The sequence below is a fragment of the Chaetodon auriga genome, chromosome 6 (genome assembly GCF_051107435.1).
Source record: "Chaetodon auriga isolate fChaAug3 chromosome 6, fChaAug3.hap1, whole genome shotgun sequence".
Classification (NCBI taxonomy): Eukaryota; Metazoa; Chordata; class Actinopteri; order Chaetodontiformes; family Chaetodontidae; genus Chaetodon; species Chaetodon auriga.
The window spans coordinates 6,373,156-6,394,295 of NC_135079.1; the positions used below are offsets into that span (position 1 = coordinate 6,373,156).

At 41.5% G+C, this 21,140-nt stretch overlaps 4 protein-coding genes across 4 annotated transcripts; all 4 read left to right on the forward strand.

Moving 5' to 3' along the window:
• Nucleotides 1–619: 619 nt before the first annotated feature.
• Nucleotides 620–11,446, forward strand: cat (catalase). The gene is made up of 13 exons (XM_076732757.1): nt 620–817; nt 1,789–1,960; nt 2,568–2,678; nt 3,827–3,957; nt 4,223–4,327; nt 4,594–4,719; nt 4,832–5,023; nt 5,420–5,572; nt 5,802–5,940; nt 6,634–6,764; nt 7,682–7,789; nt 9,256–9,339; nt 9,986–11,446. Exons 1-13 carry the CDS (start codon nt 752–754, stop codon nt 10,049–10,051), a joined length of 1,584 nt encoding a protein of 527 aa, XP_076588872.1. The 5' UTR covers nt 620–751; the 3' UTR covers nt 10,052–11,446.
• Nucleotides 11,447–14,221: 2,775 nt separating this feature from the next.
• Nucleotides 14,222–15,481, forward strand: LOC143321570 (interferon-induced transmembrane protein 1-like). Its single transcript, XM_076731992.1, has 2 exons — nt 14,222–14,477; nt 15,011–15,481. The coding sequence occupies exons 1-2, from the start codon at nt 14,259–14,261 to the stop codon at nt 15,215–15,217; spliced, it is 426 nt and encodes a 141-aa protein (XP_076588107.1). The 5' UTR covers nt 14,222–14,258; the 3' UTR covers nt 15,218–15,481.
• An 872-nt stretch (nt 15,482–16,353) lies between these two features.
• LOC143321572 (dispanin subfamily A member 2b-like) lies at nt 16,354–17,669 on the forward strand. Its single transcript, XM_076731994.1, has 2 exons — nt 16,354–16,631; nt 17,165–17,669. Exons 1-2 carry the CDS (start codon nt 16,413–16,415, stop codon nt 17,345–17,347), a joined length of 402 nt encoding a protein of 133 aa, XP_076588109.1. The 5' UTR covers nt 16,354–16,412; the 3' UTR covers nt 17,348–17,669.
• An 835-nt stretch (nt 17,670–18,504) lies between these two features.
• Nucleotides 18,505–19,854, forward strand: LOC143321571 (interferon-induced transmembrane protein 1-like). The gene is made up of 2 exons (XM_076731993.1): nt 18,505–18,782; nt 19,358–19,854. Exons 1-2 carry the CDS (start codon nt 18,564–18,566, stop codon nt 19,559–19,561), a joined length of 423 nt encoding a protein of 140 aa, XP_076588108.1. The 5' UTR covers nt 18,505–18,563; the 3' UTR covers nt 19,562–19,854.
• Nucleotides 19,855–21,140: the final 1,286 nt, after the last annotated feature.

The following is a 21,140-nucleotide window of genomic DNA, read 5'->3' on the forward strand; positions in this document are numbered from 1 at the left end:
TTAATTATTTCTGTTTTGTGCTTGCATGATGGATATTATACTAAATTTGTTAGAAGTCATCAGGGTTGAATATCTTTGAGGAGCAAGGGAATGACCAAGCAGCTAATTTTGGCGTTCTGTAGACTTGATTTAATAATTTGCTTACTTCATGCTTTTACTCGAGTTAAATATTTTTCAGTTGCTTTGAGTGTCAGTTTTCAAAACTCGCAACACAAAATGCCTCAAAATCTCACTTTGTCAGAGAATCACAATGTGATGTTCACAGAGTTCATGATGCTGTCAAACAGAAGCTGATTCCCATCAATGCAACTATGCATTTACTCAAATACTCTTCTAAAGTATGATTTTAACAGTATTTTTATCTTGTCACTTTCATTAAATATATGTCTACTGCATGACACTTTTTACACTACACTATTTATTTGACAGCTTTATTTACTAGTTTGCTAGATTTAGGAATCTGTGCAGGAGGTGCAGCTGTGAAAACTGAGCTGCAGGAATGGTAACATACTGGGTTACGTAAACACGACAGACATCCTCCGCTTTGGTGCTTTCTCCTGCGGCTCTCATGGAAAGTAGGTCAATTTCTTCTTCTCAGCCAATCAGGAGAGAGGGGTGCAAGAGGGGCGGGGCCACATTGAGCAAAGTCCAGGAAGAATTCTGTGGCTCTGGGATACACAGATAACGCTTTCCTCGCAGCACCTCTCGACCAGTTTGTCGTCTGAACGTCCTGCAGCGCTGACCTGTCGAGATGGCTGACAACAGAGATAAAGCTACCGATCAAATGAAGCTATGGAAGGAGAACAGAGGCTCTCAGGTCTGTAGATCCGCTGCATTTGATCAAGTTTTTTCGCTGCGCAGCGCTGCATGACTTGGTATAAATGGGTGAGAGGTCGTTCAGGGTAACAAGCTAACGTTAACGGCCGAACACGAAAGATAGCTTAACGGGCGAGCTAACGTTCAACACTGAAGTCTGACTTTGCAGACATGTTAATAAAATATGTACGAGTAGTGAACATATTACCGTTAACTGGATGTTTAGAGGCATTTTATAGTCGTTGTTATTGCAAAGGACTCATTAGCCACCCTTAGCTACACGTTACAGGCTAAACTGGCCCATATCTCGACTAATTCTCACAATATCAAGTGGCGTTAACCACCAGCCGTTTCTCAGACACCTTTTTAGACATGAAATGAGCACGAAAACTGCTTTAATGTGCTAAAGGGATGCATTTCAGTGCAAAGATATGAAGTTGGTCATTGTCCAGAGGCTTATTTGTGGTTGAACTTCACCCCTGTGTGTTATATAACCAGCTCACATCAGAGCAAATAGCAACTATCCCCTAAAGTTACCGTGTGTTGTTCTCCAACTACTGCATGTTCGTCTGGATTTAGTTTTTTAGCTGTGAAAATAATCAAAAGGGAGCAGGCTAATTTTGGAAGTTCTTGTGATCCCATGAAGCACATTAAAATCCAGTTTTTGATTTTCAGCACTTCTGCTGCAACACTGCAAGCATCAGCTGCAGAAATGTGCATGCTTGCTCGCATACTCTCATTTTTCAGACAAGTTTTCTGTCATCGACTCATCAAAGCACTGTGGAGGAATCTCTGCACATTAGAGTTGACATACTGAGTTGACTGCCAGAAATCAGTCTGCAGTCTGTTTTAACATGATTTAAGATTTAAGCTGTGATATGTGCACACACAAAGTGCCTCGTGATTGGCCTGACACACGTATCCTGCCTGAGTGAGCGTTTTGTTGTTTAACGTGGATTCTGTGTGCAACAGAGGCCAGACACGCTGACCACAGGGGCCGGCCATCCCGTCGGAGACAAGCTGAACCTGCAGACTGCAGGACCGAGGGGTCCTCTGCTGGTCCAAGACGTGGTCTTCACAGATGAGATGGCCCACTTTGACCGGGAGCGGATCCCAGAGAGAGTGGTGCATGCCAAAGGGGCAGGTGAGCTGTGGGCAGTGATCCGTCAAGATGAAAAACGCTCTCAGGTCAGATTAGGGTTTTTTATGCAATCAAAGAGGAGACCAAAACTTCATGAATATCATTGGTGTTTTCCTTAAATCATACGTAGATTTTTCTGAGCTTTAAGCTCCGATTCATGGTGTTGATCAGCACTGAGTTGAGATTATTTGGCCTCGTTTTATTTTTGACTATTTTCTCCAGCATAGAATAATATTCAGACCAGTTCTTGATAATGGGAGGACCTGCAACATAAAGCATGTGTGCATTTAGTTAAGAAATGACTTGACATTGATGCAAAGTCAAAAGAGTGAGCTGACAAAGAAGTAGGCAGAAACCAAATGAGGGTCTTCCTTGTTTGTGGATAAGCTCCAGTTAAATTCTGGTCTCTGCAAGCTTTCTGGATCAGGGTCAAAGACTTCGGTCAGATATTGAGCAACTGATGTTTGTTGTCCTTCTCTGGGGGAGCTGCTTTCTTTCCAGTTCATGGTGATGTAACAGGGTAATCAACTTTGAGCCAGACGTGTTCAAGCTGATATGAATGTGTGAACCAAATAAAAACGAGCCTTATTACTTTTCCTCTGTGGTGCAGGAGCGTTTGGATACTTCGAGGTGACTCACGACATCACTCGCTACTGCAAGGCCAAAGTGTTTGAGCATGTCGGCAAGACGACGCCCATCGCTGTCCGTTTCTCCACCGTGGGTAAGAACAAACATGTCATGTTTTAGGTGTGATTTATGCCTTCTTGTTGTTTACAGATTTCCTCCTACAATATCAAACATGGTGTGAAATTTCTCTTAAGGACAGGATTGGTTTAAAATGATTTTTTTTTCCCACCTGGAAACTCAGAATAAGCCAATAGAAAGCAGAGATTAGCTGATTATGCATTGATTTTTTTTCATAGTATGTGTTATTAGTTTCTTTTCGGGTTTTAAACCTTTGTCATCCTCTTTATTTGCTGTATTTTGCTGGAATGGAGTTGTGTTCTTTGTTTGGGTTTGTATCGATAAAGCAGGTGCTGTTATGTCTTGAATCGATGTCAGCTTAACCTTTCCCTCATTGTGCTGCCCAATAAAGACTTTTTGTTGAAGCGGGCACAAACACAGACTGACTGTCTCAGGAGAAAATGTCAAACTAAAAATGCAGTGTCATGACAGTTTCAGACCACTTGGTATAGAAATATGATAGTTAGGCTTATTTCATATTAGTAGATCTTAAACTTTGGATTTGTATCTGCTCTAAAATGAGTAAAACAAGGCATTGATTTTGAGATTTAATAAGGACACTGGTTGTTTTAGTTTGACACAGTCATTGGCTCTGGAGTTTAATTATATTTAGAGCCTTGCCTAAACCCCACCTGTTCAGTGGCTGGCAGGTCAGACAGTGTTTGTATTGAGCAGCTTCCAGGTGTGAATGTGATCTGAGCACACTGCTCTCAGTGAAACTCCCCAGAGTAAATTAAGGTGAGCAAGCAAGAGTTTAAAATTGCATGTCTTTTATCAACCAAGATCACAGCTACAAAGACCACCTTGTCTTGTTTGTTTTATCTGACCGGTGGCCTACAACCCAAAAATATTCAGTTGAATGTAAGACAAAGAAAAGCAGCAGATTCTCACATTTGAGAAGCAGGTCATGAAATTTGAAGCACTTGTGCTTGAAAGATGAATGAATCATCAAAGTAGTTGCCAGTTATTTTTCTGTGGATCGACTAATCAGTTGATGAACTAATTGTTGAAGCTATAATTTACTTTGAATTAAGAACAATGGCTCCACAGCGTCTGAGGAATTCTGACGTGCTGTTTTACTAATATATGAGTGACACGTTTTCTCTCATTTTCATCGTATTTCAGCCGGCGAATCAGGATCAGCAGACACAGTGCGAGACCCCCGAGGCTTTGCAGTCAAATTTTACACTGAGGAGGGCAACTGGGACCTGACGGGCAACAACACCCCCATTTTCTTTATCAGGGATGCCATGCTGGTGAGTGGGAGTACTGCAGGTGGTGTGTGAGCCAAAGTGACTCTGCATTACTTCAGGGGTGAATATGAGTCTGAAGTTTGCTCTCAAACATGCAAACAGATAAAGGAAGAATTTTCAGAATTAGCTTCATCAGTCAGAAGCTATCAAAAACCAACAGTTTAATGAATTCCAGAAAGAAACACAGAAGCCAAACCTTTATGTCATCCTGCAGCACAATACACATTTAACATACATGACACTGATCGGACCTCTTTACCCCGTGCAGTTCCCGTCCTTCATCCACTCCCAGAAGCGCAATCCCCAGACCCACATGAAAGACCCCGACATGGTGTGGGACTTCTGGAGCCTGAGGCCTGAGAGTCTGCATCAGGTAGCTGCTGCCGAGCCTGAGGCTGATGTTGAAGACAGATTCTAGCCAAGCATACAGACGAGTATATCAGAGAGGGAAATGACTCAGTTCATGGCACTATTTTTGATTAACATTGCAAAATATTCTCAGGTAATGAAGTGTTGCAGTTGACAGTTGCCTCATTGTATTTATAGTTGCAGAAATCATTTGGTTTACAGTAGCTGGCACAGAAAGCTTTGCAGGCCTCGTCATTATCTTGCGTCTTCTGTCCCGCATCTCCTGCACAGGTGTCTTTCCTGTTCAGTGATCGAGGTTTGCCTGATGGCCACCGTCACATGAATGGCTACGGCTCGCACACCTTCAAACTGGTCAATGCTGATGGCGAGCGTTTCTACTGCAAGTTCCACTACAAGGTCTGTTTGAGCCTACGTTTAGCCCTTATTTAACTTCATAGATCCACCTGCTGGGATTTTGGCGTTGCGTGGTTATGTCATCTGTCATGTCCTACGTGGATATTTATTTTAGACTGATCAAGGAATAAAGAACCTGTCAGTCGAGGAGGCAGAGCACCTGGCTTCAACCAACCCAGATTATGCCATCGGAGACTTGTTCAACGCCATTGCCAATGGGAACTTCCCATCCTGGACCTTCTTCATCCAGATCATGACTTTCGAGGAGGCTGAGAGGTTCCAGTTCAACCCCTTCGATCTTACCAAGGTACCACATCCCTACATAGCAGCTGTAAAAATGTGCGTGATTAGTCGATTAGTTAGTTGATTAAAAGTTGTTAAGCTCACTAGTTGACACCAGAAATGCTAGCTGATTCATATTATTACACACGTGATCAGTAGGAGATGTGTTATTTTATTAATGTACACATTTAATTTACAGGATGTGTGATATTCATAATGTAAGGGGCAAAGTCGCTAACAAGGCCCTTATGTGAAAATGTGCATATTTTATAAGTTTATAGAAAAGCAGTGTGTCGATGAACATCTCTGGGCCAGTCGTGATTTACCCCCCCAGAGCACAAAAGCAGCAGGTGTTTACCTAAATGGTTCGGCCCAGCAGTTGGGTACAGTACTTTTCAGCTAATGGACTTTTCTCATTCAGGTTTGGTCACACAAAGAATACCCTCTGATCCCTGTGGGCAAACTGGTACTCAACAGGAACCCAGTCAACTACTTTGCAGAGGTGGAGCAGCTGGCCTTTGACCCCAGCAACATGCCACCGGGCATCGAGGCGAGCCCCGACAAGATGCTGCAGGTAACACCACAGCAGAGTTTGTCCCGACATGTTCGTCTGTCAGATTGAATGAAGAATTCAAGGCTGAACCTTGAAATCTTTCACCTGTTGTTGAAACACTTACCTGTTGTTTTCTTCATATTCAGTCAACATCCAGTAGCAAACTATTCAAAACCCGCTTGGTGTGAAGTCCCTCTCTGACAGTACAGAGATCCACAGCGGTGTGATACTCCACCTTGTCTTTGTGTAGGGTCGTCTGTTCTCCTACCCAGACACACACCGACACCGGCTGGGAGCCAACTACCTGCAGATCCCCGTCAACTGCCCCTTCAGGGCCCGTGTGACCAACTACCAGCGTGACGGTCCGATGTGCATGTTTGACAACCAAGGTAAGTCAAAGTCCAGCCATACAATAGGAACAACAGACCAATATTCTTAACTGTTGATCGCCCATCATATCGTTCAGGCCATCATCTGCTAACTTTGATCAGAAGACGAGATGCAACCCAGCACTAAAATCCCGGTGGCTTAGCACCTTGGCTAACCAGCATCCTGGAGAATACAGAAGAATTATTTTTAACTGTGAACAATTAGTGCAGTTAAAACAGTTGAGGTGATGATAGAACATCTGAGTATTTTGACAGCATGTTATCAGTGTTTATAATATAAGCTTTAGTGAACAAGATATCAAGAATGACAGCAGCATAACTGCTAATATTGTACTGCTCTTGGATTTTTGGTGAAACTATCCTTTAACTCTTCCACGCAGATGCAATACCAAGTGTTGCCCAACAGATGTCGCCATTTAGACTGAATCAAATGTTTGACAAATGACACAATGAACCATTTTCAGCACAGCTGCTTTATTGTGGTTCAGAGCTTCAGAAGGCCTCCATCACTACTAATAAGCAGCTATGAGTCTTTTAGCACACTGTGCAGCATTTACAGCACGTCCTGTTCAAAGCCAGAGTGCCTGATGGCATCATGTTGTCTTTACTCTCTTTGACTTCAGTATTTGCAGAATTCAAGCATTTCTTTTCTTCCTACCTAACTCACCGGTGTTTGGTCTGTCTGGACTCTAGGTGGTGCTCCAAACTACTATCCCAACAGCTTCAGTGCCCCAGACGCCCAGCCTCAGTTTATGGAGTCCAAGTTCAAGGTGTCTCCAGATGTGGCACGTTACAACAGCGCAGATGACGACAACGTCACACAGGTAAAGATGGCCGCCATTTGTGCCCACAAAAGTTAGATAAGCGTGTTTTTGATCTGAGTATCAAGTATTCATTCACACACTTCCCAGCTGAACTTTGATGTGGCGGAATATTAAGGTAAGCAGGACAGAGGGCAAAGTAATCTGTTGCTTTTCTAAACAGCTTTGATATAAATTAAAGCTCATCTCACCACATTGTTCACAGGGCGTTGTGAAGAACTGTGGTTCCATCTAAAAGCTTGAGGAAATTTTGAAGTTTGAAAAAGATTGAATTAAAAACAGTCTGAACTAATTAAAACCTTCAACTCTTCACTAGTTCTACAAAGTAGCCATTAATTCTACTCATTATTCTATAGCAAATCATTTAAAAACAAGTATTTCCAACAGAATTATGTTTGAAGTTTTAAGATAAGTTTCTTTAGCCAGTTATTTAAGCTGCACACTGTCTGCAACAGATCAAGTGGCCACTGGTGTGAGAAAGTTGTCACTCATTGTGTCAGACCTGAGAGAGTTATCACCCGAGACTTTCAGTCTCTTTGATTTGGTGTTGGTTTCCTCACTTCTCTCATGCACGATTTATTTCTGCGAAAAAGCTCCACGACCTCCTGTGACTTCCTGCCTGGCACCAAGCTGCAGACAGACAATGTCGATAACTAGCCTGTGAACATAGTGGTGCATGAACCTGACATGAAGATCAATCAATAATCAATTACTCTGTTGAATTTTAAAGGCAGTAACGTAAATAAGGTCATTGACCATTCACATGTCTGGCTAAAGGCGGCAATAAGTCAGATTTCTCGTTTCTTGGTGTGTACAGTATGTTGGCAGGACACTGATACTGCTCCTTTTTAAACTGCAGTTTCTTTATTAAATGCACGTTTGTCCAGGTAGTCAGCTTTTATCTGTGTGTTTTATTGCAGGTTCGTGCCTTCTACACCCAGGTACTTAACGAGGAGGAACGGAAGAGACTTTGCCAGAACATGGCAGGGGCCCTGAAGGGAGCCCAGCTCTTCATCCAGCAACGCATGGTGAGTCCTGGTCTCCTTACAGTGTCCACACAGGCGGACTCACCCGGTCTTTGGTGTAGCCATGCTTTAATCTTAAACGAAAAGTGATCATTTTGAGTATATTCACCAATGTGAAGAGTTTTCTTCGAATGGGATTTGCATTGTTCATCATTTGACATTTAGTTTTTACATATAAAAAAAATCTATTTGAAAAAAAAAGAGTGATTGATAGCTGTTTGGCTGGTAAACCAAAGGATGTGGTTTTTACAGCACCAAATGTGCACCAGTGTGCTCAGGAAGTGGTTATGTGGGTGGAATGCATGGTAAATGTTTTGCATGTGCAGAGCACTTTCACCGTGCGTTACGAACACCAAAACTTTTAAAAGGACAAACTTTAAACAACTGAACGAAAGAAAATGTGAGCATATATTATATAGAGATTTGTTTTTCAATAATATAGTGGTATTTGGTGATTTTTAACTGAGTGAATCTTCACTTATTTTTGATCGCACTCTCAGAACATTTAGCTTTTTTTTTTCTTTTTTTTTTGTGTGCAGAAAACCAAAAGATGGGTCATCAGCTACATAAAGTATAAACCACTTTAAACCAATTTATATACAGCAGCAGGACGATCTGCAATTTTTTTGTAGGAGAGGACCGAAATGGTAACTTGAGTTTTGTCCCTATTGAGACGGAGAAGGTACTGGGACAACGCGGTTATCAGACTGGTTAATGTGCTCAAATGGTTTTTCAACAGCGTGGAAATTGTCAGGGAAAGTGATACCTTACATTTGAGTACTCTCTCCAAAATTCAGATTTTTATGATAAATATGATGTAGAAAATAAATAAAACAGGACCAAGAGTTGAATCCTGTGTAAATGTGCAAATCCACCAGAGATTTTCAAATGAACACAACAACAAAGCCACTATGTTCCAGTCAGGCATTCAGTTTTATTTCTGTGGAGGAAGCTTTCTGCAAACAGTTTGAGTTTCATTTTGCACTGTGGTCAGATTATAGGGTTTTACTTACCATAGAAATATCCATCACATGCTAGAAACTGTGTCAGGCTCTGAATCTCTGAAAACAGATGTTGAGAAATTGTCTTAACCTCCTGAAAACCTCAACTCTCCTGTATATTGTTATGCTACAACAATAAACAACTAACATGTAACCATCAGTTAAAAAACATCTTTAGGTGTCATTAATTAACAGTTTGACACTCAAACTCGGCTAATCTGTCATTTGATCAGATTTGATTGACAGTAACCAAACAATCCTCCAGCTGTCATCATCTGTTGCTAAATCCTGATTGGTGCACAGAGGACATCATGTTTCCGAGAAGAGCCCCATCGAGTTTGACTGAGGTTAAGAAATCTCTCTTAGGAATAACAGAAATGGTTCCGACTGCGGCGGACGCTTCGAGTAAGAGGCTGATTGACAGATGTTTTCAGGGCCTTTAAGTCTCAGTGTCTGTTCTTTGTGCAGGTGGAGAACTTGAAGGCTGTCCATCCAGACTATGCAAACAGGGTCCAGACCCTTCTCAACAAGTACAACGAGGAGGCCCAGAAGGTAAACCCAGTCCCAATGAACCCAGCTCATGGTTCTCGCACCATTACGACTTTGACATTTCTGGTTTTGAGTGAAATGGCTTGACAATCGTTGGACGGATTGCCAGAGTTTGGGGCTGTTAACAGGGGATGAGTTTGTAAATATTTCTTCTGTTGGATCCAAAGATGGGTCAAAATACAGGTTTCATCATTGTTTTTGGTAACACATTAAGGTTCACATATTCACCATTAAATAGTTGCTTATGATTAGCAATTTATTAGCATATTAGCTCTTCATTAGTCATTATGAAGCACTTACTAACGACTTATTCTGCATGACTGAATTCAGATGTAAATAACCTAACCTTTACCCTAACCCCCAGAACAACACATTAATAAGTGCTTTGTAATGACAAAGAGCCAATATGGATCACATTTAAAGATACAGCATAAGACAGATACAGAATAAGATTCAGGCTCAAGGTGAGAACACACGTGATAAAATGCAGAAATGTAAGAATTTAAGACACTAAGCACATTGCTCAGAGGGCGTTTTCAGTGTTTAGTTCACATTTTAAATTAATGTTCGCTATGCTGAGCATATTCTGTACATTCAGATAATTAATACCATCTTTCTCTCTCTGTCCCTTCCACTTTGTCTCTCTCAGACCACAAATGTGCGCGTCTACAGCCGTCCAGGAGCCTCAGCCATGGCCGCGTCCTCCAAGATGTGATGCCTTAAATTTCCCCCGGGGGCAGCCCCTCATTTATCTTAGAGCAAATGCACTTACTATCAACTGCTACGACCAGGAAAAAGATTGGACTCAACTTTCCAATTACGAGACTGAAATATTAACCTTGTAGCGTCTGGGTCAGGGTTAGTTCATTTTCAATTCAGGCAATCCAAACAGTTGATTTTCTTTAAAATTCTCAAAGGTCGCAAAGTTCAGAAGGCTCTTGATCTCTGATGAAAACCTTGGTGAATAAATTCGTCTTGACTGAACAGCTGTTTTGAAAAAAAATCACCAGGATGATGAATGAAAACAGCTTCATGGTGCGTAATGTTGACCGGTGAAACATGCCAAATTTCAGTGCTTGACTTCTACCACATAAAGCCTTGAAAGCAATTTAAAAGTAGTTTATTTTATTTGCAGCTGAATTGCATTAAATTAGGTAACCCCAACCGCCGTTCAGTGACGATTGTTTCCTGTGATTCCTCAGGTTGTGTGTGAAGTACTACGTCATGATCGTCCAACTCTTTTCTTAAGCTAAAGTTTAAAGGAGACAAATCCAGCTGTTCCAAAGGTCTCCTGTCAACATTCAGATAATGTTAGTCAAAAAGAAAAACCTATATGTGGGTTCAAGTGGGTAAAATATCTTGATTTGCTCTGCGGGATTGGCCTGCAGCTTTGCTCATGTCACTGTTTTTGTTCTCACTGTGAGCAGCGATCAGCTTTGGATAGTTTTCCTTGTGCGACTAAACCACTGACAATTTGAAAGCTCTGCAGACGATAATTATGATGGTGGGCGTCTGCATATCTCAGCAGACAAGTAAATCATGAAGAGCAATTTTTTTTAACTACAGCTAAAACTCCATGGTGCCTTTTTTGTGTATTAAAACGATCAAATATAGATGACTTAAACTGGGAGAATCAGCTATGAGCTGCTCGATTTGATATTGTAGTTCTCATCTGTCCGTGCTTCTGTACGTTTGTAACACGAGTGACTTAGAGATGTAGACTGGTGGGAAATGTACGGTGACAAACAAGTTCTGATCTGAAATTACATTCAAACCTTTTTTTTAACTCCCCACAAACTTCCTCTGTCGTGGTTTTATTTGGGTTGAACGACATATCACTAAACCTAAGTTTGGAGATGAGCCGGATCAGGTTTACAGATGTGATCTTGGTCACTTTCATCCTGCGAAGAGACCCCAAAGATCCTGAAGAGGAAACCAATGATCAGATGTATCACTGTCCAACCTGCTGTTGTGTATTTGTAACCTCTCGAATGTTCTTGATCTGAATGTCACTGATTTTTTTTTCCTTTTTGTTTGAGTTGTAAACCTCTTTCAGATGATGTGTATTTAGTGCCTGTATTAATTAATTTGTAATCCATGCTTGGCAGCAGCTGTCTTTTGTCTTCATTTCTTCTCTTGAAGCCTGTTTGCATCTTCATTAATCTCTTGACGCAGTTTGTGTGATGGAAGTCAGATAGCAGCAAAACACAAGCCGCTTTCTTTGTGACACCGCAGAGCTCTGTCTGTTTGGTAACTGACCCAGTTGTTTGGTGAACCACTGGACATGTGCATGTCTGTAGGCTTTAGAAGCTACCATCAGCAGCTCAACTGCTGATTTCAGATTTCAGTTTTAGGGAAACAAGACAAAGCCTGAGTCCCAAATCCATCCTATAGACTACTTCCATACACTTTCTGCACTTTATAATATGCTGTTTTCGCCATTCCTACACAAAAATATCAAAACTTTACCATTTTATAATAACAGGAAATAACAGATTATGTGCTACTGCCAGTTGAACTTCACAAAGACATCAAAATGTTTTTAAATGTACTACTTGTTTTTTGTTTTTCTGTCTGACCGCCCACAACTTATTTACTTACTTTGTCAGCTGTGAGCAACTCCTCCATTTCCTCAAGAGATGAGTGAGTGATGAGTGAATCAACATCACTCAGAAATCAACAGAATGCATCGTGCTGTCTGTTTTACACACTCAAAAAACCTGCTCAGTATCAGTCTGTAGTACAGCTCAGGCATGGCCTCATTTTTGCAGGTATGTAAGTTTTGGACTAACTGATGACTTGATCACCAAAGTTACTGTATAACAATTAAACCTGAATAATGGCTGTTGAGATATTTTACAGATTAAATGACCTGCTGGTGGTGGAACAGGGCAGGTCAGGGGATTGCCCAAGTCATTAGGATTCACCTCCTAAGGACCATGAATGTTTGAACAAAATTTCACAGCAATGCATCCAATAGGCCCAAAGTGATGACTTAACCTTCTGGTTTAGCTACATTTCCATTCAGGTTTTGCTCCACGTTTACAGTAGTGAGTTATTTTTTCCCACTCAATAGCAGGGCAGTGCAGCAAATGTTACACCAATACATTTCCCCTCCAAGAAAAAAGCTCAGAAAAGGTGGCACTGCATCCAACCTTCTGTCCTCCACCATCACCTCTTCGTCTTCCTCTTCAAGGCGATCGCTGGCCGGCTCAGTGACTCCAGGTCACTGTAGAAAAGAGAGAGAAGAGGAGGGGTAAACTAAAAACTTTTGTATTTTTAAGGGACTCAGAAGCTGATTCATAGCGATGTCATTCTTACAATAACTGCATACAGGTGGCCCACTGATACCTTGGTTTCTCTGTTTTATGCTAATGGAATAATCTGTTAACTTTTTTTAAATTTTATTTTTACAACCTCAAGCAAAGCAGCTACTTATTTCTATTTGTGTTGTGTTAAATTGAACTCATCCACGTTTCCTGAGTTGCTGTCAGACCAGCTTCTTTTACTTAAATATATTTGCTCAATGACTAATCATTCTAAGTGCTAAATTATTGTCTTTTACTGGCTTCTGTTTTTAATTTTGCTTTAACTGTATTTTTATTTTTCTATTCTCTTCTAATCTCTTTCTTTCTTTGAAATGTATGACTTTAATGTACTTTTATGCTTCTGTAAAGCACTTTGAATTGCCTGGTGTATGAATTGTGCTATACAAATAAATTTGCCTTGCCTTGTTATTCAGCTCAGGTTTTCCATCTGTGAGGCCTGCGTCTCAGCGGCTGCTTTCAAAGAACACTTTCATTTATCAATAAATTTAAGTTTCACTTTTGTGGCTCATAACTCTGACGTGTGCTTTGGCAGTTTGAGGGTTGGAGGGCAGACACAATGCCCTTGCTTTCCACAATATTGTTTTACCACATCCTGTGTATAATTTTGACTGAGTGAAAAACTTTTGATGCTTGATGTTTTGATATTTGATGAAATAGCAGCACAGATTTCTAAACTTCAAACTTCAAACTTTATTTATTTATATGGCACTTTTCATACTTAAAAAGCAACACAAAGTGCCTCACAGAGGCTAAAAATGACAGAGAAGAAGACCCAGCCCTCCCGCCCCCATAACCACATACAGAAACACACACACAGACACACACGCACCCATACGGATAAGATAAGTAGTAAGCCACCTGTGGGGGCCATCCACACTGAGAGGGCCCCCGGCTCATGACCGGGGGGCGCCGCCCGAGACCACCCCGACCCAGGCAGACAGAAGGCCCCACACCAGGGTGCGGAGGTCTCCAGCCATCCAGGCCAGAGCCGTCCCCTCAGCAGCGCCCCCATCAGTGGGCCAGAAGCATTTCCCAGTGAGGGGGGCCCCCATGAGGAAACGCTTGACCTAAAAACCAAGGACCCCCATGAGGGGGTCTAATAAGATTTCTGCACTTTACCTGTTCAGTATTAGCCAAGAAAGGGCCTGACAATTTTATCTCACCAGCTTCTGTTGTGTAAATCACTAGGAAACGTCTGGATCTGGTTTTCTCCTTTAACAGGTATCAGCTTCTGGTCCAGTTTCCACGCAGGTTCCATCTGTGTTTCAGGCTCTGTGATACAGACATATCTCACCATCAGCCCTAAAAAACAAAAGGAGACCACATTTCTACATGCCCGTTTAAAACACGTCAGAGGTGACTTCCAATCTGGCTGCTCATCTTTTGCAAATTCATTTTTAAATATGGCAGACGAAGATTTAATTTCATTTGTTGGAGAAAGCAAAAAGGCATGTGCTGACATGTGTGCCTCCTTAGCTGGAGGTGGAAAAACCTGTGTTACTCCCCTAAAAGGAAACTGAAAGTTACAGTTACACTTCAGTTCTTCGCCACCTTCTTGCACTTCACTTCAAACTCCAAATTGCAGCTGAGCTGATGGCGATGAATCCTGCTGGTCACCCAGCTGAGGCTGTTCCAATGCAGGGCAGGTATGACGGGCTCCCTGGACAGCCAGGAGCAGCCACAGTGGTCCAGTACACCACTGTGAACATCAACTCTGAGCCCCCCAAGGACCACATCATCTGGTCCCTGTGCTGCTTCGTCTACTTGAACCCCTGCTGCCTCGGACTGGCGGCCCTCATCTACTCTATCAAGGTGAGTGAGGTTCTGAATTGCTGAATTACATCATTCATTCATGGGCAAATTATCTATTAGTGTCCATTATAAAAGTGAAAAAAGAGACAGTTTTATCACTGTCTTGTAATCTCAAATGTCAGCTCTTGAAAAGGTCACAAAGGGTTACTGGAAAATAACGAAGGCTTAGCAACTTTTTTGCAAAGACATAAGACAAAACACTTAGAGGACAGCTGAGGGGATGGGGAATCTTCTTATTTAAGATTTTATATTATTAGCTGTTAAAAAAAACACTAACTAAACCACAATAAAACACAAAAAGTTGTGAAAGGGGAAGATCAAGAATCAAAGATGGAACGATTATACAGAAACAAACTATATGTGGGAAAAGCGAGACTGGATGAAAATGGAAAAAACAATCACATGGAAATACAGCAAACTGAAGAATTTGCAGGAGATTATGAGATTTGGTTTATGCTCAGTGTTGACAGCCAAAGTTCCCTTCAGGTCGGGCATGATCACCTCTAAAGATCTATATGCTTTGGTCCCTCCAGGCCAGAGACCGGAAGGTGGCTGGAGATCTGAATGGCGCTCGACACTACGGCTCCACTGCCCGCTGCCTCAACATCTGGGCCACAGTCCTGGGATCCATCATTTTCATCATTTCTCTTGTTGTTATCATCAACTTGATTTCACTGCTACAAAATTTGCTCATGTCACAAAGCAAATACAGACGCAATCCCGGATGGCCCTTCGACTAAAATAGTGCTGGAGCTGTCTGCAGCTGTGGCTTGGTGAAACTTGTGCTTTCTGCTTCATGCTCATGGTGCAATTTGTATGTTTTGGCCTTTTTACTTAATCAAGCAAAAAAAGATATGCATTTTATCTGTATTACAGAAATCTTAAATGGAACTAAGAAGTGTTTTCTTAACTGCTGTTGACACTCATGTTTAAATGCCAGACTTTGTTATTAAATTGAGCTTTCCTGTCTGTGAGGCCTGTGTCTCAGCAACTGTTTCATGGGAGCAGTTCCATTTGTCAATAAATCAAATAGATAACAATTTTTTTTTTGTCTTTTGTAATTCTTTGAATGTGCTGGTGAGATTTTGAGCGTAAAAAAAGATCGTGGTTGTAAGCACAGTGGCGTTGCTGTCTGCAGTTACCTTTGCACTCTGTTACGAGTGGATATTTCATGTCGTTGTTGGGGGCCAATAGACATAAAAAGTTTCTAAAGAGCACTTCCTAGAGGGGACAAGCATGATGCATAACTGTTAGCTTCTCTCAGTGGCTCCAATTCACACAGCTGCACAGCGATTAATATTGCAGTAGCTAACACATAACATAAACAAGATTCAGCTGTGAGGTTATGGAGTCAACAAAATCTGGTTTACATTGTAAATGTGATTTCTTCTGAGTGGGAAAAGTCAAGAAAATGTCTTAGTCATTTTTTGCCTTAAGTTAATCTTTCCAAGCACACTTTCAGAGCAGCTTCTCTCCACAGATACTTGTACCGAGGACTAATGTGTGTGAGGGGAGGCGTATATAGACCTTTGAAATAGCTGGGGCTGGGCCCTAAACACAGGAAGTGATCCGTGCATGTGGTTTTTTTTTTAATAAATCAATTTATTTGTCGATAGTATCCTTAAGTGTTTCACTTGGATGGAATCAAACCCAGTGTATCGATGTAAAAAGTTGAATTTTACAAGAAACTGACTGCAAAAAACACAAGTAATACTGGATACAGTACTACACGTAAATAAGTGTTATTGTGTCTTTCATCTGCTTGTGGTCACAAGTGTGGCCAGCTTGCTTTTGCCTCATTGGCTTCCTGTGGAAAAACCAGATCTGTGCTAACCCCCCCAAAAAACCTCATAAGGAAACTGACACTAGAGTGACACTTGAATTCTTCGCCACCTTCTTGCACTTCACTTCAAACTCCAAACTGCAGCTGAGCTGATGGCGATGAATCCTGCTGGTCACCCGGCTGAGGCTGTTCCAATGCAGGGCAGGTATGACGGGCTCCCTGGACAGCCAGGAGCAGCCACAGTGGTCCAGTGCACCACTGTGAACATCAACTCTGAGCCCCCCAAGGACCACATCATCTGGTCCCTGTGCTGCTTCGTCTACTCGAACCCCTGCTGCCTCGGACTGGCGGCCCTCATCTACTCTATCAAGGTGAGTGAGGTTCTGAATTGCTGAATTACATCATTCATTCATGGGCAAATTATCTATTAGCGTCCACTATAAAAGTGAAAAAAGAGACAGTTTTATCACTGTCTTGTAATCTCAAATGTCAGCTCTTGAAAAGGTCACAAAGGGTTACTGGAAAATAACGAAGGCTTAGCAACTTTTTTGCAAAGACATAAGACAAAACACTTAGAGGACAGCTGAGGGGACGGGGAATCTTCTTATTTAAGATTTTATATTATTAGCTGTTAAAAAAAACACTAACTAAACCACAATAAAACACAAAAAGTTGTGAAAGGGGAAGATCAAGAATCAAAGATGGAACGATTATACAGAAACAAACTATATGTGGGAAAAGCGAGACTGGATGAAAATGGAAAAAACAATCACATGGAAATACAGCAAACTGAAGAATTTGCAGGAGATTATGAGATTTGGTTTATGCTCAGTGTTGACAGCCAAAGTTCCCTTCAGGTCGGGCATGATCACCTCTAAAGATCTATATGCTTTGGTCCCTCCAGGCCAGAGACCGGAAGGTGGCTGGAGATCTGAATGGTGCTCGACACTACGGCTCCACTGCCCGCTGCCTCAACATCTGGGCCACAGTCCTGGGATCCATCATTTCCATCATTTCTCTTGTTGTTATCATCAACTTGATTTCACAGCTACAAAATTTGCTCGTCACAAAGCAAACACAGAAGTAATCCCGGATGGCCCTTTGACTAAAATAGTGCTGGAGCTGTCTGCAGCTGTGGCTTGGTGAAACTTGTGCTTTCTGCTTCATGCTCATGGCGCAATTTGTATGTTTTGGCCTTTTTACTTAATCAAGCAAAAAAAGATATGCATTTTATCTGTATTACAGAAATCTTAAATGGAACTAAGAAGTGTTTTCTTAACTGCTGTTGACACTCATGTTTAAATGCCAGACTTTGTTATCAAATTGAGCTTTCCTGTCTGTGAGGCCTGTGTCTCAGCAACTGTTTCATGGGAGCAGTTCCATTTGTCAATAAATCAAATAGATAACAATTTTTTTTTTGTCTTTTGTAATTCTTTGAATGTGCTGGTGAGATTTTGAGCGTAAAAAAAGATCGTGGTTGTAAGCACAGTGGCGTTGCTGTCTGCAGTTACCTTTGCACTCTGTTACGAGTGGATATTTCATGTCGTTGTTGGGGGCCAATAGACATAAAAAGTTTCTAAAGAGCACTTCCTAGAGGGGACAAGCATGATGCATAACTGTTAGCTTCTCTCAGTGGCTCCAATTCACACAGCTGCACAGCGATTAATATTGCAGTAGCTAACACATAACATAAACAAGATTCAGCTGTGAGGTTATGGAGTCAACAAAATCTGGTTTACATTGTAAATGTGATTTCTTCTGAGTGGGAAAAGTCAAGAAAATGTCTTAGTCATTTTTTGCCTTAAGTTAATCTTTCCAAGCACACTTTCAGAGCAGCTTCTCTCCACAGATACTTGTACCGAGGGCTAATGTGTGTGAGGGGAGGCGTATATAGACCTTTGAAATAGCTGGGGCTGGGCCCTAAACACAGGAAGTGATCCGTGCATGTGGTTTTTTTTTTAATAAATCAATTTATTCGTCGATAGTATCCTTAAGTGTTTCACTTGGATGGAATCAAACCCAGTGTATTGATGTAAAAAGCTGAATTTTACAAGAAACTGACTGCAAAAAACACAAGTAATACTGGATACAGTACTACACGTAAATAAGTGTTATTGTGTCTTTCGTCTGCTTGTGGTCACAAGTGTGGCCAGCTTGCTTTGCCTCATTGGCTTCCTGTGGCAAAACCAGATCTGTGCTAACCCCCCCAAAAAACTTCATAAGGAAACTGACACTAGAGTGACACTTGAATTCTTTGCCACCTTCTTGCACTTCACCGCAAACTCCAAATTGCAGCTGAGCTGATGGCAATGAATCCTGCTGGTCACCCGGCTGAGGCTGTTCCAATGCAGGGCAGGTATGACGGGCTCCCTGGACAGCCAGGAGCAGCCACAGTGGTCCAGTACACCACTGTGAACATCACCTCTGAGCCCCCCCAGGACCACATCATCTGGTCCCTGTGCTGCTTCGTCTACTCGAACCCCTGCTGCCTCGGACTGGCGGCTCTCATCTTCTCTATCAAGGTGAGTTTGTGCGCAGCGGTTCTGAATTGCTGAATTACATCATTCATTCATGGGCAAATTATCTATTAGTGTCCATTATAAAAGTGAAAAAAGAGACAGTTTTATCACTGTCTTGTAACCTCAAATGTCAGCTCTTGAAAAGATCACATAGGGTTACTGGAAAATAACGAAGGCTTAGCAACTTTTTTGCAAACAATTAAAACACAACACTTAGAGGACAGCTGAGGGGACGGGGAATCTTCTTATTTAAGATTTTAGATATTATTAGGTGTAAAAAAATAATAATAATAAAACACAATAAAACACAAAAAGTTGTGAAAAGGGGGGAAAAAAATTTGACAAATCAACATTCTTGAAGATCAAGAATCAAAGATGGAAAGATTATCCAGAAACAAACTGTATGTGGGAAAAGCGAGACTGGATGAAAATGGGAAAAACAATCACATGGAAATACAGCAAACTGAAGAATTTGCAGGAGATTATGAGATTTGGTTTATGCTCAGTGTTGACAGCCAAAGTTCCCTTCAGGTCGGGCACGATCACCTCTAAAGATCTATATGCTTTGGTCCCTCCAGGCCAGAGACCGGAAGGTGGCTGGAGATCTGAATGGTGCTCGACACTACGGCTCCACTGCCCGCTGCCTCAACATCTGGGCCACAGTCCTGGGATCCATCATGATCCTCATTTCTTTTATTGTCATCATCGTCATGTCTGTACAGGCACATAATGCGGTCAATAGATACAGCTCTTACAATTACAATACCAGATGGCGCAAGTGAAATGCTGTTTTAGCTGTCTGCAGCTGTGGCTTGGTGAAACTTGTGTTTTCTGCTTTATGCTCATGGCGCAATTTGTACCGATTTTTGCCTTTTTCCTAACATCCTCATTCAAAAAAAGCTATGCATTTTTATCTGCATTACAAAACGCTTAAATGGGACTCATCCATGTTTCCTTAAAGACAATTTGTATCCAGACTCTGTTAATAAATTCAGATTTACCGTCGGCAAGTCTGTCTCTTCACAAAGAGAGCAGTTTAAAGTCAATAAAAGGGTTTGTTTCATAAGGCCTACAGTGTTTCTTAAATCTGAGTGAAAAAACACGGAGGGGGTGATGCCTGTACCAACATGCTTTGTGCGTAACAACAGTAAGTTATTGCAAGTAACCCTCACTCCAATGTGCAATTCAGGGAGTTTCTCTGTGTGGGTAGAGTCTACCCGCATTGCACCTCCCTTCCTGCTTACTTCCCTTTTTCTTTTTTTTTCTTTTTTTTTTGGATCATCTGAAGTTTACACCAAGTATAAACAAAAGCATGCGCGTACTATAGAGGTAGTTATTTTTGAAGGGTGTTAAGATTCATCATCTAAAGCGGCAAACAGACTGCTTGTTTTGCACATCTCAAACTTTCATATTAAGTTACTCATACTTATCTACAGCAAAAAATGAGCTATTTACACATCTACAACATAATGTCAGAGTGTGTGATTACTGCATTTTTAGGTTTTGGGAGTCTCGCCGTCCAATAACACAAATAAGTTGTTTCTATAATTTAGAGGGAAAAAAAGCTGAGACATAAAAGGCCTGATAATGATAATGATTTAAAATAAGCAACAGGCAATCAGTTTGATAACTGCATATCATATGTGGAAATATTTTAACTTGTCTATTCTTATTCATATGGACATGATGAAGCTCAATCATCTATTTCTTCTCTGGTACACTGAGTGCTCCCTGGAATATAACAGTGTGTGTAACTGAGTGGTGCAGGAATACGCTTGATGTCTCTTCCCATGAAGATATTTGTTATTGAGCAATGTAAACACCATTCATTTCAGTGGAAAGCCCCTACAGTACCCAGAGAGCTGAAATAATAGCCAAGGTGAATAATGATGGGTGTGTTATCTGTGAGCTCCACGCTTGGAGGAGTCAGAGTTTGCATAACTGCATGTGATTTTTCTGTTTCAGTTGCTCCCTGGGACCAGCTTGGTTTTGCTGTATCTATTTTAATTCATAAAAACCTATTTTGCATTAAACTCTGAAGGCGAATCATGTGCCTACGAGTCTGAACCCATCTGGCCCTGGTGACGATTTCTATTCCACAATGCTGCAGACTGATGCGATTCAGCTGGCAGTGAATTTATTTCTCCACTTCAAAAACAAAAGGTTCTCCATAGTCCACCTGCATGTGTTCTCGTCTGCTGAACAACTTTCACCGCACAACTACAAACGGCTAAACTTACGCAATGACATCTACTGATGGCAGAAGCCGAGCAGCACGTTCACAAACACCAAGACTGCATAAAGTGTTAAATTATGAACACTGCAGCCAATAAAAAAATATTACACCAGTACATTTGGAAA

Coding starts and splice junctions, on each gene's coding strand:
- LOC143321570 (XM_076731992.1), top strand. CDS start 14,259: ATGGCGATGAATCCTGCTGGTCACCCAGCTGAGGCTGTTCCAATGCAG. Junction 14,478..15,010: donor CCCTCATCTACTCTATCAAG/GTGAGTGAGGTT, acceptor TGGTCCCTCCAG/GCCAGAGACCGGAAGGTGGC.
- LOC143321572 (XM_076731994.1), top strand. CDS start 16,413: ATGGCGATGAATCCTGCTGGTCACCCGGCTGAGGCTGTTCCAATGCAG. Junction 16,632..17,164: donor CCCTCATCTACTCTATCAAG/GTGAGTGAGGTT, acceptor TGGTCCCTCCAG/GCCAGAGACCGGAAGGTGGC.
- LOC143321571 (XM_076731993.1), top strand. CDS start 18,564: ATGGCAATGAATCCTGCTGGTCACCCGGCTGAGGCTGTTCCAATGCAG. Junction 18,783..19,357: donor CTCTCATCTTCTCTATCAAG/GTGAGTTTGTGC, acceptor TGGTCCCTCCAG/GCCAGAGACCGGAAGGTGGC.
- cat (XM_076732757.1), top strand. CDS start 752: ATGGCTGACAACAGAGATAAAGCTACCGATCAAATGAAGCTATGGAAG. Junction 6,765..7,681: donor ATGACGACAACGTCACACAG/GTAAAGATGGCC, acceptor GTTTTATTGCAG/GTTCGTGCCTTCTACACCCA. Junction 9,340..9,985: donor ACAACGAGGAGGCCCAGAAG/GTAAACCCAGTC, acceptor TGTCTCTCTCAG/ACCACAAATGTGCGCGTCTA.